This window comes from Echiichthys vipera, assembly GCF_963691815.1.
Source record: "Echiichthys vipera genome assembly, chromosome: 19".
Classification (NCBI taxonomy): Eukaryota; Metazoa; Chordata; class Actinopteri; order Perciformes; family Trachinidae; genus Echiichthys; species Echiichthys vipera.
Window position 1 is genome coordinate 17,779,123 of NC_139844.1, and position 19,621 is coordinate 17,798,743.

General features: G+C 40.7%; 1 protein-coding gene across 1 annotated transcript; it reads right to left on the reverse strand.

The window, feature by feature from the left end:
* Window positions 1-234: 234 nt before the first annotated feature.
* On the reverse strand, window positions 235-18,269 carry LOC310962255 (voltage-gated delayed rectifier potassium channel KCNH5-like; the record flags this gene model as incomplete). Its single annotated transcript, XM_083934646.1, has 12 exons — window positions 235-1,377; window positions 4,768-4,964; window positions 5,282-5,534; window positions 7,680-7,879; window positions 11,867-12,296; window positions 13,320-13,412; window positions 13,509-13,901; window positions 14,364-14,482; window positions 15,522-15,650; window positions 15,775-15,881; window positions 16,370-16,493; window positions 18,197-18,269. 12 exons carry the CDS (start codon window positions 18,267-18,269, stop codon window positions 235-237), a joined length of 3,261 nt encoding a protein of 1,086 aa, XP_083790772.1.
* Between the last annotated feature and the right edge of the window lie 1,352 nt (window positions 18,270-19,621).

A 19,621-nucleotide genomic window follows, 5' to 3' on the forward strand; every position in this document is an offset into this window, starting at 1 on the left:
AATGTAATTCTTAATTCAGAATTGTAGATTGTCACATAGAGTGCCTTTAACAAATAATGCAATTTGGATCAAATTCAGATCTGTTGTCCAGCCCTAGTGCTTAAGTAACATTAAAAGGGACTTCCACATGCAGTCTAGTGTTTGATGCAAGACATGTCAGAGTCCAGCAGGACATGCAGGACACGTGCTCAGATAAATCAGTTTTTAATAGATCCATGTTTGATCTAAGTCAATTCAAAAAGGCCCTTCATCTGCTTTCGGTGTGACCGGCTTGGAGGCGGCGCCTGGCTCTTGAATTTTCACTCTGGCCTTCGGGGAAGAAGTCGGTGGTAGCGACAGTCTTCTTTTCATCGACAGCAGCCTGAGGATCTCGCTCACCTGGGACTCGAGGACCGACAGGCGGCCGCTTACTTTCTGAATGTCTCCCTTCAGCTCCAGCTTGGCCTCGTGCAGCGTGGCTTGAAGGAGCGCTTGTTCAGACACCGGCTGAACCAAAGAGTGTTTGAGGGAGTCGACCCCGAGACTGTGCTCGAACGGGTTTCTCTCCATTGGACTCTTTTCCATTGGGCTTCTTTCGAAGGAGCTTCTTGAATCCCCGGCTCGGTCGATGCGGAGGTCGCTCTTTGTGATGCCGCTGTCACAGGAGTCAGTTTTGTGCATGGTGCTTATTTCTTCACCTGCACCATTGCCCCCTTCTCTGCCCCCCGTCTCTCCGCCCTCCTCCGGATCCTGGTTCTTGTTGGGGGCTGTTAACTGTTCGGACTTGGATCCTTTCGGCCACTCCTCTGCTTTCTGTGGCTTCTTTTCTGCCTCGACAGCAGGAGGCAGAGGTGGGGCAGCTGAAGCGGCGCTTTTAAACTTTGCCCATCCTCGAGCGCCCCTGCTGCTGGTAACACCACCTGCAGCTGCCTCTCCACCTGCACCACCGCTCCGTACAGGGCTGTTGACCTTCAGACACAGCTGACTCTCTGCACAAGGCCTCGCTACAGACTCCCCGGCCTCTTGCGTGCTGCTTTGCTCTGACGTCTCAGTGTGCACGAACGTTTGTGGAGGTGCAGCCATGCCGCTGCCTGCATTCCCTCCGCCAGTGCAGGGAGCATTATTCTGCACTGTGGAGCTGTACTCCTGCTGCTGAGAAGACACAGGCGGACACTGTGTGTACGAGTTTGAGTCGGAGTGATGGTGGTGCTGCGGCTCCACCTGCACACAGTTATGATCGAAGTAGGTGTGAGACTCTCCCGGTGTTTGAGCGTCTCTCTGCTGTCTGAACCTCTGGAACAGCTTACGGACTGGGTGGTCGTCAGGGATGGAGAGAGAAACCTCATTCCTCTGGCGCTCCTGCTCCCTCTTCACATCAGCAATTTTTCTGAAGATTATCTGCAAGAGGGAATAATGTGTGCATGAGGACAGGGACGCGGGATGTGGGCTGCACAATAGGAGAGCTCTACTTGGATGAAACAGAGCGTACATATTTAATGCAGCTATAAAGCAAGGATAAGCATCTAGACCTGCTATGTATGTTGAAATATTAAAGAATTTGAAAGCAGCAATGCATGAGGGAAAGCGTTAATGGAGCAATGATGAAGTACTGGAGTGATATCTAGGCCCCTGAGAGAAAAGAAGAAAGAAAGTTGATGCAACTTCTCAGCATCTGGACTCTGCAAACATTTTTAATTATGTGGTTGAACTGTGATAATAACTAACTAGGTAACTGCAACTAACCAGCTATTTACGTTATCAATGGATCTGCCGATCATTTCTCAGATTAATCGATTAGTTATTTTGGTCAATAAAATGTCAGAAAGTGAAGACAAAGTTTATCAGTGTTTCCCAAAGTCCAAGACATCGTGCTCAACTCAAAGATAGTCAGTTTACTGTCATAGAGGAGGAAAGAGACTCCTTAAAATTCACATTTAAGAAGCTGGAATCAGAATATTTAGACTTTTATTTCCTATTTTTCTATCATTAAAATAGTTAGAGATGAATGTAATAGACAATAACATCGATTAATCGACTGACTGCAGCTCCAACAGTAACAATAAATACAAAAGAGTGTTCATGAACAGTTCCAAAATATTGTTATTATTATTATTATTATAAATAAATATATACTGTAATTAAATTATTTTACCATGTGAAACACCAATTCCCCTGAACACAACAGTCCTGTACTACTGCAGTCATTTTGACAGTTATATCAGTGATTCAATCCTCAATGCTGAATGTTTGGAAGAAAAAAAATATGATATGAACATTTAACTCATCTGTGGATTCATCTGAAACTACCTAAGATTTTTTATGTTTAAAGTCAAAGTGTGAGAGAAAACCTTTATTACTGGAAGTTTCTCAATGTAATCTTAAACAATTGCCGATGGACAAAATATATCATCCCCACAAATTCTACGGCACTTTAGGTAAAAAAAAAAATCCGTTCAATCAAACCAGCTGCACAAAATGCAAAAAACACCCTAAAATAACTAAAACCAACAGTAAAAAAGGTTAAAAAAGGATTTGCATTGCTTGGTTTTGCATTGATTGTATGGATTTTAGCAGTTGGCTCGTGTGCATGTGCAGTTTAGATGCACATGCATGCGAGTTGACTGAGTCCACAACCATAAAGAGGGCAGAGAGTAAATCTGAAACCTTTGCAGCACAAACAGTTTTTAAAGCTGCTCAAATGAATAATAGATGGCTTTGTTTTCATTGAATACATTTGAAGTACAAGTCATAAATCTTTCATCAAGTAGCCACAATTTACCTCGAAAATGTTTAGATTTAGAGCTGCTTCACTGACTGTGTGATTTGATAAGACTTTTATCATGGAGCTGCAACTAAAGTGAAGAGTCAGAGAGGAAAATCTGAACTCCTAGCTACTTAAAACACTGTAAAACCATTAGAAACCTGCATGTTCCTGTTTAATCCCTTCATAAAAGTGCATATTCTAATTGATAACATCTTCTGTACCTCAAATGTAATTCCACTTCATATAAGCCAGTCCTGAACAAAGAGCACAACGGACAACGTGTACCGGATGGACTTTAAAGGGAGTCTTCATTAAGGATTAATGTGATCCCATAGGAGAACATTAAAGCGATCTATGAGCAACTTACTATAAAGACGGGAAAGCAATATATCTCTATTCCTTAATGGGATTATGATGTGTTACCATGAGAAGCTCTATCAAATATTAATTCGTCTTAGTTTGGACTTTGTTCATCGCTACATGTTTGTGATTGTCCTTTTGCCAAATAAGCTTCTGAAATGTTACTGTTGCATGAGCCGATGAAAGAGGTGAGGTGTGTGGAAGAAAACATGATTGAGAAAGTGAATAACAGGGCTAGGTCACCGTGTACTGGGGACGTAGGCCTGATAAGCACATTCTGTTTAGAAAACAATAGAACTGCATTTGGGCATGATGACGTCTGGACACAAAGTAGACGCCACTGTAAATGTACTTGAGTGTGTATTGGAAAGACCTGATGGGGCGTGTAAACGTTGTCAGCACGCGGACTTCGATATAAGACAGGAAGTTCTGTTAAGAGAATTTTGGTATTGTGGATCTCGGAACTCTGTGATGAGTGTATCAGACCTTGATTCAATAAATTCTCCCTGATTGCTGTGAGACCTCTCTGCTGACTCCTTCTTGTAGACCTTTCTATTTTTATAATACATTGTTCTACCATAGGTGCAATTTTCATTTTATAAGAAATGATTCAAAAACATCACTGAGATACAATTTTCTCCACTTCAGGAGCTTCATTTTTGTTACAATCATGTTATTCCACACCAGAGCTGCAACGATTAATCGATAAGTCGATCGACAGAAAAATATTCGACAACTGTTTTGAGGATGTAGTGATTAATCCTTCCCTTGTGGTCACTACTGGATGCTGATTGTTTTTTACGTGCACTTGAGCAAATTACCAACGAAGACTGGTTCCTTTGCGTTTGAAATAATAATCGTTATTTAATGTCTTAATGACACCACATAACCGCATAATTATCACTCGTTCAGATACAAAATAAACGGTCGAAACGCTCAAGCACAGTGGAAAACTGTTTGCTACTTCCATTAATCAGCATCACCACTGATGAACCTTAAGTAACCTGCCTGACTCACGCAACAAAGGATATACTTCCCTCTGGCAGTTTGGAGGTATAAGGGTTTATAAATTTAAAAAAAAACATGGCTTCCACAGGTGATCTAATCGTTCAAGTAATTTTTATGCAATTAAAATAGCAGAAACTTTTGTTTTTAGCCTCTCAGATATGAAGAGTTCCTGTTATTCTTTGTTTTATTCGATTTTGAATGAATATATTTTTGTTTTAGATTTAAAAAAACAGGACGCTTAAAGACTTTTATTTCTCTTTTATATTATTTATATTCTACATCTATAACTTATAATTCCTCTATTGTAAATTATTCTTTCTTATGTATTTGTGAGTCCTAATTTCTCTGTGACCCTTTTAAATTTAGTGTATTTTTCTGTATTTTTCAGCATCCACTACCACAAAACACCAGGTCAAATTCCTACTATGTAACTTGATGGCATACTTAATAATAATAAAGTTGATTCTGATTCTGATTGGGCTTGGGAAACTTGGAAGGACATTTTTTACAATTGTCTGACATTTCATAGCCCAAAGGATTAATCGATAAAATATTCGATAATGAAAATAATCGTGCGTTGCGTTGAGTCAGCCCCAGTCCACACTGTCTGGCCGTAAACTAGATTTTCCATTAAGAGATTAAGTGTTTATTTTTACCCGTTTTCGTAGATTGCAGGTGAGGATGAGGTTGCGGGAGAACGTGTTGGCGAACGCTGTGTAAAACTCCAGCACCCTCATCAGAGCGTCTCTCCTGATGACGTGCAGATCGCAGTAAGTCAAAGCTCGGACATTTGCACAAGCCCGCGCCTGCGTGGTCTCTTTCCAGAACACGTCTCCAAACACATCGCCTTTACCTGGAGGGAGCCAGACACGATCAGCGGGTTTATAACAGGCAGAAAGTGTTGAATTCTTTGACATGAACATCTCATGTGACATTTTCTTGACTTAACTGTGAGCATGCAGAGAGCCTGCAGTGCAAAAGAAAACATATAACAGGAATAAAAATGTATATATTCACGTAGCCTGCAAGCCTAATAGGCTGAGGGAAACATTTAGTGCTGGACCACAAATGCATCTTTCCACTGAGACAACCTTTGGTCCACTTTTATCTACACCAACAGGCACAGATAAAACTTGACCCGGCCCGTTTGATAATATTGCGTTAGATTACCTAGTATTGCGATGACCTCATCGTCCTGGATGACCTCTAGTGAACCGGAGACTACGAAGCAGAGGGTGTCGACGCTCTCTCCGACATGGAAGATGAGGTCGCCAGGTGCACAGTGCGTGGTCTGAAACTCCACGGCAAGAGAGCGTAGGCAGCCGTCGCTCGCCAGGCGAAACGCCGGATGGTCGTTGAACACCTGCCGGTTGAGGTGGACGCAGATGTCCGCTCTCATGTCTTTGGGACAAATTGAGAGAACCTGAGAGAGATGATGAGATGTCAGAGCAGTTAATATGTCATTAAGAGTGAGTTCAAACAATGGTGATTGATCATTTGACCCACTAATGAAAGCACCTGTATTTGCTGCTTTGCCTTTGAGTGTCTGTGGTGACATCCCCGCACAAAATTCAAATGCGGCACTATATTAGTGACACTTTTTAAGTCAGTCAGCAGCAGTTGGTCGGCCCGGGCGGAGCTAGTGACTGAAGCTTATGCTGTGTTTCATTGTTATCGGACTTCCAACTCCTGGGTGAGGCTCGCTTTAATGTGTCTGACCGGCGCAGGTCCATTTCATTAGTGCTGACTCACAATGAAGGATCAGACAAGAGAAAGAAGGTTGTTCAACTTCCAGTCCTAACAAAAATTAACAAAAAACTATCCAAAGGGGCGGCTGGTGGCTGAGTGGTTAGAGCAGTCGGCCCATGTAAAGAGGCTGAAAGTCCTCAAGGCAGCGGCCACAGGTTCGACTCCGATCTGCGGCCCCTTGCTGCGTGTCTCCCCCTCTCTCTCACCCCATTTCCTGTCTTTCCCAGGACACTTTTAACCAAAGTGAAGACGTGCAAACAATCAAGAAACATTCCTACTCCAAACGTTACAAGATGGAGGACTCTGAAAGAAGAGGCTCGCCAGCAATTACATCTTACCGCCAAAGAGGCCGCTATGAACAACATATATCAATTATTATGGATTATGATCCAACCCCCCACCACAGCAACTCCCTGGTTGATCCAATACGGAAGTGCCAAAAACTGCAGTTCCCTGAGTGTCCACTAGGAGAAGTTTTCACAATAGAGCAGTTTCTCATTGATCCTCATGTTAAACAGGCCATTTTCACAGCATCATTAAACCTGTTTAAGGCCTGATACAAAAAAAAACCTTCATGACAACACAGAGGATTATTTTTGTACCAGGCTACTTATTATTTTATTGGAGGTTTAAGTTTATGAATAATTAAGGGCCTCTTGAGTGACAGCTAACTGCTCGCCCTTACTTCTCCTCGGAGGTATACGTCAGACAGATGGACGTATCTCCCTCCCCCCAACGTCACATACATGCCCTTTTTTGGTAAGAGGAAATGAAGCGGAGTCAAAGTCTGGCAAGATGGCGACTCCCGTAGGCGAGGACGATTGGATCAAGTTGAGAGAGCTGACCCAGACGTGTAAGCTACGTCCATTTTTTATACAGTCTATGATTATGACTTTAAGGGAACATGCATCAGCTTTGTAGTCTCATATCATATATAACAGGTGTCTCAAACTGATCCAGTAAAGGGCTGCTGTGGCTGCAGGTTTTTATTCCAACCAAGCAAGAACACACCTGACTTAAACTTATTCAACCAACTGAATCGCCTTCACACAGTTGGATCTGTTGGATCAGGTGTGTTCTTGCTTGGTTGGAATGAAAACCTGGAGCCACACGGCCCTTTACTGGATTAGTTTGAGAATCCACTCATTTATGGTAAACATTTCCCAAAACAGTCAAGCCAAAAGTATTCAGTAAGTAATTTTAAAAAAGTAAAAATGTGCCCTTATCCTCAGGTAGGATGTGGCATTAAAAAATAAAATCTAAGTCTTGAATGGAGGGTTAAAAACGACAAGCCTTCAATAAATATAGGCTCATATGTTGTAAAAAATGCACCAACCAGTGTTTTTTTTCTTTCCTTTCATAATGAATGATTGAGATTATTCAACTACTGTATGAATCTGCTGTCACTTTGGCCGTAGCTCAGCAAAAATATCAATGAAGTCTGGTATCCTTTTCCAAAGGTGTCAGTGAAGTGTCAGCGAGTGCACTCAGTAATCTGCTGCTGACCTTTGAGGCTGCTTATTGTCAACCTTTCCACCCAACTCGTACATTTTTTTTTTTTACGATACTGCTGAAAATGATAACATTCTTACTTCTGAAGTCAGTGACAGAGCTGTGCATCAGTTTACCTTTGGACTTAAAGCCCGTGTGCACGGCAAACCTCTACGCAGTCAGTACATTGTGAAAACTCCTAAAAGATACATAATCAACATTTTATTCACAGTATATATGATGTGCATTATGAGTTTAAGGTGTTATTGTGGTAAGAGCATTTTTATTTTTACATTTTCTGAACTCCTGCTTCTGACAATAATAATACCTTATCTGTGTCAATGCCCTTAGACATGGCCCAGGTGGAGACGATGAAGTCCATGACCCTCTCGCTCAGACCTTGGGGAACCTGATAAAGCTTCAGGAAGTCGCGCACGTTGTTGAGCATCTCGTGGTAGCGGTTTGTGTTGGTGTACATCTGCTGGAAGATGGTGGTGACGTTTCCAAAGATGGTCGCGTACAGCAGCGCTAAAAAACGGGAGATGAAGAGCAAAGTCGGGTGTAAAGTGACTGACACACTCACACACACACACACACACGAACATGAGAAGGAGCTATTTGTTTTTGTTTTCTAGGAATTAATTTGAGTTTGCTTCGCATGAAGGTCTGAAATGTTTTCAAGTAGGAAACATTTTTTTTATTCCAAACATTATTCAGGTATTTGACATCATGTATCAGGTTATCAATGGGTAAACTAATGATTTATTAAACATATATGAATGGATTAGAGCTTATGCATGTTTTAGGTAGGTTTATGGGGTTAAAACATTTAAATTGACAAAAAAAAGCATGTGCCCTTTGACTTGTATCATAAAAGGACCATTATTTTTCTTTATTTTAGTGCAAATTTAAGGTGTTCACAAGTTATATATGCATATTGTAAGGAACCATTATCTATAAGAGGATGGTTATTATGGATCCCTAATAAGAGATGTTTTTTAAAATTAATTTTAATGACATTTTACTTAAAATATGTACATTAAAACATATAGGTCTATATGATCCATTAAAAATACCATACTTAATTACATCCCACTAATGTATCTATTCATTTTCTCAGTAAATGATCTATCCCATTACAATTAATTCATTTATCTAATACTTTTCCCTTTAAGATTTCCTCTTTGTTAATATCCTCATAAGGTATGAATTAAAGAATAGTTTTCACGCTTTTGTAGTTTTTACTCTTCCTTCTATCCAAAATACCCTAATATACTTCATTACAATCCAATCTTTATTAATTATTCTCCACAAAATCCCATTACAACTCTCTTAATTGCACCATTATTTAAGGGTAAATCAATTAGCATATATAATGTCCTGTTTGTACCATTGAGTGGTGGATTCAGCGTTCATAATGTAATTCATAATGCGCTCAGTAAGAGTTCTGTGCTGCGGTGACCTCAAAGAGTCAGTCAGTATCTCTTATCGTGAGGTTTTACCCACTCAAGAGGAAAGAGTCGTCTCCAGTGCCACAGCAGGATCCCAGAGGTTAGAATACATATCTAACGTGATGGCTCATTGTCCTTTTACTACACTGGAGGCTGCAGGCAAACTCTCCCTTTCTTCTTTTCCTCTCACATAATTACTGTATCTGTAGCAGGAGATTTATCGGCCGTAATTGAACCCGACACTTCAGTGTGACTGAGTGATCTTTCGAGATCGAGACACCACCGGAATAATGGGTGTTTAGTTTGGGAAGTGCAGACCTTGAAAGCGTGGCTGTCACTTTGTGTTGCCCTCACTGTTTTTTTCATCGCATCACTTTACATGCTGTTTTAGAGGAGTGGGCCAAAGGTCAGCAAAGGAAGGCGAGTCGTGACGGAGGAACTGTAAGCAAAGGCTGACAGTGGAAGCAGCGACTCTGAAGGTAAAGCTATTACTGTAACTGCAGTGGGTGATGGAAATAATACAGACACTTGCGTAAAAATAGATTTCTATTTTTATAAAGAGGTTCAACGTGATTTAAATGAGGTTTGACTTTCTCATTATTCCACACTTTTTAAGGCGAGGCGACTCAGTTTTGTGAATGAAACTTAGGCGGTGAATGCAATGCCAGCCATGTTTGAATGCGGTGTGTGTGTTACACAACATGGCGAGGTCCATAACTCTGCATCACTTCTGAGTTCACGTCACACACATAAAGAGCTTAATCTTGATCTAATTTAGCGTTTGATGTGAAATCAAGACCATAAAATACTGTATTTTGGTTGTTGAGAGCATCTCATCTGTTTACAGCTGCATGTAAATAGTCATGTGTCTCTAGTTTTAGGCTTTAAGCATCAGTGATAGAAGAAAACATGTATTCCTTAAGTTTAAACAGACTTCAAAGCAGAGAAGGGGCTCAAATAACGTCAGTACGAGTGAATTAACACAAAGATGATGCTTTACTGATAGAGCAAAGTGATGACCAACCAGAGCAGGCTGCGATGGGCGTTGAACATGTCACTTTTTATTATCAACACAGCCGAGTCCTAAACGCTCCCCGCTGGTTCAAACACTGAGGCTGCGGCTAAATGTGAATTACACGACCAGAGTCTAGAGAGCCTCTGAATTACTGAATGCTGGGTGTGAATTATCATTTATGTGGCCTATACAAAATGATGTTGTCAAAAAAAGATTCAAAAATGCCAGTGACATCTGTGAGTGCGTGTGTATGTATGTGATTTACATGGTAAAATGATCTAAGCAGCGATGTGTCGATCACACTGAGCTTGATTTTTTACTTTGTGTCTGAGCAGAAACCTGTACATCTCCACCATATGTTGCTTTATTGGCAGCTGGCAGACGACCAGCCGGTCTGTGCAGCACATTATCGTGTCTAACATCAAGTCGAGTAAATGCATCCAGATTGTTTCAGCTCCTGCAAGGTTGTATTATGAATGGATGAACGCATGAGTGGAATGGAAACGGCATCAGAGGACGTATGTATCATCTGCTGTGGCGCGATGGGGAGATCGGAAAATTGGATGTACAGCTGTTGTTTTACTGGCGTATCACTTCCCACCTGCAGCTGCGGACATTAAGTGGTAGCTTATGTCATTATAACAAGTGTCAGATAACCTCTCTTTATAGGCAGCTGTCAACATTACGCTAGTCTTGCTCAACGGATGTCCTCACGTGTCAGAGACCATAGCTGTCTATTTTTGCAAGAGTCAAAAGCACCGCCCAAGACTATTGGGATTAAAGTAATACAAACAAGCCGGGGTGTTTTTTCCCACAATCACAGAGTGATAAACTGGTGAAGCCAGAGTTAATATTCCGGTAAAGGTGTAAAAGCACTATTTTTTCTCCTAGGAGGGCAAAGGCATTACCCGCCTACTCTGCTTCTGATTGGCTTACTCTGATATTCTTACCCTGACCCTAACCCAGGGCTGGGCAATTCCGGTCCTGGAGAGCCACTGTCCTGCATGTTTTAGGTTTCTCCCTACCCTAACACACCTGAGCCTAACAATAATCAAACTGTGACAAGCATCAGCTGCTTGATAACGAGTTAAATATAAGTATAAGTTAAAACCTAAAACATTCAGGACAGTGGCTCTCCAGGACCGGAATTGCCTACCCCTACCCTAACCAGTCTCACCCGTCATGCTTAGACCTAACTAACCTAACCAACAATGGCAAAGGTAATAGCCAATCAGAGGTTGTTTTCTTAAACGACGCTACGCAACGCTAAGCCCAGGATGCAGCGACAGTGCACTTGCAAAATAGACAGTGGAACTAGTGGAAGAGTAGGAGCATGGTGGCTGAAAGCGGCGGCCAATAGCAGGCATGGTGAGTCAGTGTCCAAACTGGTGTTTATATTGGAAGTGGCATCTGTCACTGGAACATGCCATTAATACAGTAAGTGGCATATGACAGTAGAAATAGGTCTGAAACATGAGAGAGACTGAACAATCATTACTCTGATACAACCTTTTTAGATGTTATATGTCACACAATGCCTTCATACTGTACACCACTGAAACAACAGTGGAACTGCTGTCCTTTTGTCCTCTGCTCAGATTGATTCAGACTGTCATGGTTGCACTGTACGTCCATTGAAGAAGAAAAACAGCGGTCACTTTGATTTAAGCTGTTTTGAAAGGCCTTACTTGAATTTCACTTGATAAACTGTCCACTGGCGATTGATAAATGTAGGTTTGTCAGAGGCTCGGGAAGAAGACAGGAACGATTGGAGGCCTCATGTCCATAGGAAGCTGTTTGAATGTGTGTTCACGTGAGAGCGAGAGTGTGTGTGTATCTATATAAGACGGCTGTGTGACTCCGTTTACTGCTCCATTAACCACCACTCATACCAAGAACAGGGACGATAGAAGGACATCATTTGTTACATAATATAAGACTTGTTGTTTTCTAACATTTGATTTTAAAAAAAAGGTTACAATTTTGCAATGAAATAGTTGTAATAAAATGTTTGTAACACACTGCTTAATGCTGCATTTGAGTACTTACAGCCCACCATCATCATCGCCACAGAGAAAATCTTCTCTCCATCTGTGGCCGGAGCAATGTTGCCAAATCCAATGGTGGTGAGACTCGTCATGGTGAAGTAGAGAGAGGAAATGTACAGCGTGTCCTTGTTGGGACCCCCCTCCCACTGTCCTGTACCACTGGCGTTGTAGCGGTAAGGGGTCCCAATGCTGAGGGCCAACTGGTAGAGCCAGCTGTCCGTCTTAATGGTGTTGGTGGTCTCATCGATGACCTCGTAGTCCCCGATGCTGTACCAGATGCAGGCAAGCCAGTGGGCCACCAGACCGAAGACGCACACCAGCAGAACCAGGACGGCCGCTCCGTATTCCAGGTAGTGGTCTAACTTGCGGGCCACCCGACCCAACCGGAGCAGGCGGATCACCTTTAGGGAGCTGAACAGGCTGCTGAGACCCTACAGTGAGAGACAGGACATGAGGACGATAAATAATCAAAATAATCAGCAAGTATGAATCATGAATTAAAGCTGAGAAAGAATTCCCTTGCTCCAGATTTTTTTGGGGGGGTTTTATATGAATATATTTCTGTCTCAGACAAAAAAAGCATTTTGAATATGTTAAATTAAAGTCATAATCTGTAAGATTTGAGATACCTTGTTTCTAGCGGCCTCTTTGGCGGTAAGATGTAACTGCAGGTTAGCCTGTTTTCTCAGAGCCCTCCATCTTGTCGCATTTACGCTCACTTTGTGTTGACTTTTTTTTGCTCTTTTGCAAAATGTATTGAAACATTCACGTCTCTACTTCAAGTCCGTCCCCTATATGTTCCCCTCTCACATCCATACATACACACAAATTCCTATTACACTTCTGCCCTTACTGCAAGCCTGACTCAGAAACTGGAAGTTCCTGATTTCCAATTACAAGTGAACGCAGCATAACCCGCAGACCAGCCGCTGTCAGCAGCGTCACTAAACATGACGGTGCATTTACATTTAGAGAGGGAATGTGGCCAAAGACTCACAGATTGTAATACTCTGCAAAAAGGCAAGTAGAAGCACTTTCATTAGTGGGTCATCAGATCAATCACCATTGTTTTAACTTGCTCTTTGATAGATAGTTACTTAAAAGACAATTAACCAGATGAAAATCTTTTTAAAGCTTTTGGAAACTGTGATATGAAGTTTTATACTGTGAAACATTTTATCAACAAAAAGTTTATTGATCAAAATATAATCAACATATTAATTGATAATGAAAATAACCAGTTAGTCCACCAGGTTGTAGTCTCTACGCCTCCTTTCTGCTCCACCATGTTCACCAACTAGTCACTGTTTGCTGCTGGACAGGTGATAAATCACTGAGGGTTTGTGACTACAAGCGACTCCTTTAACATAGCATGCAGTCATTTGATCCATTGGTAATATAAAAAAGTGTTGGTTATGGCATCGTTCAAAAGATATGAACATGTATGTCCTTACTGGGAGTAGAGAGTCTTCTGTCCGTGTGGTATTCCTGTGGAATATTGAAGGCTCACGGAAATGACTTGTTTGGGAAGCAGTCGTGTTGAAGTCCTTTGCAGAAATCAGAAATGTTTTGATATTTATATGCGTTGTTAAGTACCAACTCATAAGCCATTTTAGCAATACATTACACCAAAAGTTACTCACCTCATTTACATGTTCGAAGGCATTGATGATGTCGTAGGGCAGACAGGACAGCAGGTCGATGACGAACCACGTCTTCAGGTAATTCATTCGTATGAGCTTCGCGTCTGAAACGACCTCCCCAGTAGGACCCACGAAGGTGGTGTGGAAGTTGAGCACAATGTCGATCAGGAAAACGATGTCCACGACGCTGTCCAGCACCAGCCACACCAAATTGTTTTGCTTTGTCTTAAAGGAGACGTTATAGGGCACCATGATGGCGGTGTAGAAGGTGAGGATGAGTATGACCCAGTCCCAGGTGGTCTTGAAGGTGCAGTAGTGGAGGATGATGTGTGGCGGGGTCTTAGGCGCCTCCTGTTTGTACTGAGGGAGGATGTCCGATCCCAGCTGGAGAGCCTTTCAGAGAGATTAACGATTGTGATTACAGAATCAATACATTTTCTATAAAGTGCCTCAAGGAGCAACCTCATCTTTAGACATATTTAAAATGCTATACACTCTTAAGCAACTCTTACCTTTCTGGCATTTTTAATACTTCTCTTCTGTGATCTTAAAGTTCTCCTAATACTAAAATATAAAAGAAAACCACCTGGTGTTGAGACTCAAAAATATTCAGTGATAAAAGTCTGACCAATAGTTTTAATCGGTCCGAATAAAACTATTTGCTGAGCTTTCTGCCTGTCATCCGTCGCTCCGTTTCACTTGTGCTGCTCATGCTGCGTTCAAGTGCCATGGGAAGTCTAAAGTTTCGGACCTCCAACTAGGCAAAGTGCACTGGAATCCTACTAGTGAATTCGGGGGAGGTAGATCTCCCCCAAATTCATCAGTAGGAGGCTCCGCTCAGGTGAGGTTCCTCACCTCAGCCAGTCTGGACGGCTTGTGGCTGACCTCAGTCTTGCTCAGCGGTGCTATCTGCTGTACGAGGTTGCGATTGTTGGTCAGTGCCCGCGTCAGTCTGGCAAACTTTGTCCATCCTGCTCAGAGACAGAAAAGTGAATTCACAAAAAGTTTCACAAGTGAATAATGAAGTACAATATAATGTTAATTCTCTTTGTGAAGAAATTAATAAAAATAATAACACATTTTATTGGTCGGTGCCTTTGAAGACACCCAGGACACCTTACAAAACATTATAAAAAAAAACATAAAAAAAAGAAACACAACAAACACAGAAAACACTGTGAGACTACATCACTGAAATTTGAATAAAGCCTCCCCCACTTGCTGGAAAAAACATAGCAGCATGGTTTTCAAAGCTCACGTCACTTTACAAAGTCATTTTTCCAATTTATATAATTGTGAATGAATGCACCATCCTGGCAGACTCTGTAGTGTCTTTGTAGGCAGAAAGAAAGAAATAATGAAAGGTAAAAATGCTATTAAAATGTGGAAATAGTGTATACTTTTTGATATTGTGCATGACTCAAATACATGCGAGTGTGTTCCTCTTGAATCAACAATATAATATGTTTCAGCAGCCCAAAGATGATGACAGTGTGATTCATATCTTATATACCGAGTAGGGCTTGATTGTGTTTAAATCATCCCTGTAAAACCCTTTTGTCAGCTGGCAAATGTTGTACAAAAAGGGACAGATATTCTATTATTGTGTCTGTGTATAATCAGTATTTTCATACATTTACTAACCCCATGTGGCCTCAGTGTCCTTGTGTTTCTGCTTGATGTATGTAAAAGTCTTAGTGACACACTTAATCCCCTGGGACATGGCACCCACAGAGACCGGTGATCACTGACCCGCACACACAACACCTGGACAGTTGTATGTTACATACCAAGAAACAAATGTCTGTTAAGTCACAGCCACTCATGTGTGCTCGAGACTTTTGTGCCGCATGCGCTGCACCCACCGTGGTCTCATTTGGGTAAAAGAGAGCATGCTGAGACGTTCACTTGACAATCATTTGATGTGAATTTGATCTAAATGCTCAACTCCTTTAGTGTGTGGAAGATTCCACTGAAATACTGGTGCAGATACAAGGACGGGAGCTGCCTCACCTCGAGTCCCTTCATCTTCAATGGGCTGTTTGAAAAGCGTGATGTCTCTGAAGGTACAGAGGAAAAGCACCACCTTGTTGTTCTCATTTCTGATCGGAGCTACCTGCATGTAGAGCCATATCGGTGTTCCTGTAGGAACAATTCAAATGAATGGAATGAATGGAAATAAACAAATGGGACAAATAGACGCACATGTCATCGTGCATTTGATGATTTTAGTAAAAACACAGCAGAGCTCAGCCGTGATACTCACTATTCTTTGTGTAGAGCAGCACGTCATAGAAATGGGACTCATAGTTATCAAAGGTCTGTCTGATTTTGTCAATAGTCTTCTTATCAGTCAGGTCACCATACATGAAACTGCAAAAAAATGGAGAAGGAATACCAAGAAGCAAAAGAGTGTGTGTTATTGGCTGGGCAGAACATCACGTAAGTGGACTGAACACGTTTTCTTCTTTAAATCTATCTTAGTTGTCGCAAGCCAGTGGGAACATTTTTTGAGACGACAACAAACAAGATCATAATTGTAGACGATCGTATTTTATTTCTCTTCCTCTGTTTGTCCAATTTTACCACTTTCATAATTAGTTGACCTTTCCAATATAAATGTATTATGTGTTTAAAGACCAGATCAGATTTTAGGGTACCTTTTTAACATGTGGTCAGGGACAACAGAAGGAAATGTACAGTTTTTTATTTTCCTCTGGTGAAAGAGCACAGTATTGTGATAAATAACTGCTCATCAAATAAAGGTATTTCGAGGTGCTGGAGCTGAGATTCAATGTAAAAAATAAAAGAAAATGCATCTCCACCCTCCATTATAGGCCATTATACAACAAGCGTCTTACTTGCACGTGCTACTCCTGTGCATGACTTCCGCTCTGTGATATCCAGACAGCTTGCAGAATCCATCGTTGCTGTAAACGACCGGCCACTCCACGATCTGTGCGTTTCCCAACAGGAAGCTGGTTTCTGCAACAACATACAGCAGCAGAAACTCGTCACGACTAACCAACACACCTGCAGACTAAAGTGCACCTGTCGACCCACCTTTTTGTGTCAGTGGGAGCCGGAGCATCCTTGTGACAACTGGAGTTACGCAACTGACGGGATTTTTGCAGCGTTGTCTTTGATTAATATTTTAACAACAAGGTTGTAAATTCCAACAAGCAAATAGTTGGTTAAATCTGATATTTTAATGTTTATTTTATTTACAGTCTCCTATAAATGTGACTGACAAGTGTCATGGATTAAAGAAAACCTCTGTGAATATATACCTGAAATATTGCAATTATTCAAAACGACTATAAAGCAAACTCACTACTGACAGTATTTTAATAACATACAGTGTAACAGACACATTATCATTAATATTTAAAGCAGCCGTAAACAGTGGTAAATCAGACGAGTCACTGAGCGGGAATAGTTGTTGATAAAATGTTCATGTTCCACCCTTAATGTCCATTAAATATTGATGAGGCACTGCAAAGTTCTCCAGCTTCACAGCAGTTTGGACAGAGCTGCTCTCAGGAGAGAAGAGGCTGAGGACACTTTACAGTCAAACTTAAAGCATGCATGTTTATTTCCCAGCTTCCACTCTGCAGATGTTTGTTTCAGGGTCTGACAGATTCAGACGACAATGACTGGAATTCAGTTTACTGCCACAGACTCAATTTACTGCAGAGGTGAACCATTAAATCAATGTTGCATTATCTTTCTTTATAGTTTTTCTGACATTGTGCACTTCATCATGAAAACCACCACACAAACTCTCATAGGGAACTAGCTGCCACACACACTGTCAATCCAAAAATACGTTTTAAATAACAGCTTAACACTGCAGCTAAAAGATACACTGGTTAATGGGACATGGACGCTGCAAGAGCTAAAATACCATAAAATGCAACAGAGTCACTGTAAACACAAAAAGGCGTTTGTAAGAATGAGAATGCATGTTCTCATATTCACTGTCTCACTGTTTACGCTTATATGAGAGTGGAAATCTCAACTGTTACGGAAAAGACGCCATTATGAGCACTCTCAGGCTTCAGGTAAAATAAATAAATATTGTCTGACTCTGACCAGCATCTCTGCATCATATCATTTATTTATTTATTCATTGATCATGAACAAACAAGTATCTTGCCCACACAACGTATAATTAATAAAAAGCCACACAAAAATATCCCCTTACCTAAAACACAGCTCAGGTTTCTTATAATCATTCATCTAGAATTACTCATCAGAAATAAAGGACATTTTTATGAGAAAGAGTATCCCTTAAATCATTATGTAATGAGTAATAAAACATGGAATTGACCAATAAAGACCAATAAACCTGCCTGTTTCCATAGATAATGATAATAATATACCAGTGTATGTATTTAGGGGTATCAGAATTGACTATTATACTGACTTTAGTTTATTAATAAAGGGAATTCATAAGGAGGCTGTTGCATAATCCACCAGTTTGCATATTTTTTTATTGTCAGGTAGTTGCAAAACAAAGATGAAATAGCCAGAAAGTGCCATTTGCTGCGGATTCCCGTTGAATAACAGACACATTGCGTTTAAAGGTTGACTTCAGCATCCCGTGCAGCCCTGTGGGGCTCCGTGACTGACATGCAACATCCACATCCATTCATTCTTCTTTCCCTGTTCAGAGTCCAACTCACCGCTGGAGCGCCGGACGATGTTTTCCAGAAAAGTGTTCTGCGGAGCCACCAGTCCTCTCTTGCCCCCGTGCATTATGCGGGTTCGGGACAGAGACTCGGAGCCGCTCGGTGGTCGTGCCGATGTTAAATACCCCCTCAGCTGTCTGCCCCACTGGAGCGGGGACCACACCGGTCAAGTTACCATAGTTACCACAAGTACTTCCGGTCATAAACGCCTCTTCTTTTTCTGAATGTAGCTACAAATTAAAGCTATTTAATGTGGAGTCTGGGGTAAACGGTGCTTATTCTTATTTATTGTCACAGATTCATTCATAAAAGGAGACACAAGCTTAGTCCTAAAATATAACTTTGATGGATATTTACCCGCTAGATAGATAAATAAACATCAGATCTTAGATGCATCTTGTACACATATTACATAAGCGTAACATTAGCCTTTATGATGAAAAGAATATAAAAAATAAAAGGAAATAAAGAATGTGATGCTTTTATTTTGAAATGAGGATGCTGATTTCCCGGTTTTATTCTGGTGTTATTGTCTCTGGGTGATATTTTTGTATGAATTTAGATGTGTTTTTTTTCTTATGGTTTATGATTTGGAGACACGTTTTGTTATAGTTAAATCTACTGGTATTTAGAATCTATAAAAATATGAATGAATTATAGTTAATTAATGACTTTGAGAATCACAGATCGATACAAGGAGAAAGGACAAACAATTCAAGTAAATATCTAAAGTAATAAAAAACAACTTAGTATGCTGCACTTAAATACACATTTGTTTTGGTTCTAAACTTGATTGTTTACATTGTGTGTTACTTTATACTTAGTTATTCCACTACATTTCAAAGCTAAATATTGTATTTTTTTATTTCACTTCATTTATGTGACTCCAGTTACTTTGTGAATGGAAATGCCAACAAAACATATGACTGTTTGTAAAATATAATGTACAGTATTGTTATCGATTAAAGTACCCAACCGTATATAAGTAGTTAAATTACCTCCATCTTGACCTGCAATAACATACACGTACATAAGAATTCAATAAAATAAGAGGACTTTCACTTGTAATTGGGTGTTTTACTATGTAGTATTTTTATTTAATTACCTGAATACAGTGGTGGAAGAAGTATCTAGATATTTTACTTAAGTGAAAGTAGCAATACTACAGTGTGAACGTACTCTGCGTTCAAACTGTAGAGATAAAAATACAGAAGTATTATCAAAACATACTTAAAGTAGGCTACCAAAAGTGAAAGCACTCATTATTCCGTATGGTATATATTACGTTACTGCATTATAGTTATTGATGCATTAATGTGTTCATGACTTTAATGTTGCAAATGCTAAAGGTGGGTCCAATTTGAATTACTGTATATAAAGTATGCGTCCAACATGTAGTGGAGAAGAAGCAGAATTTAG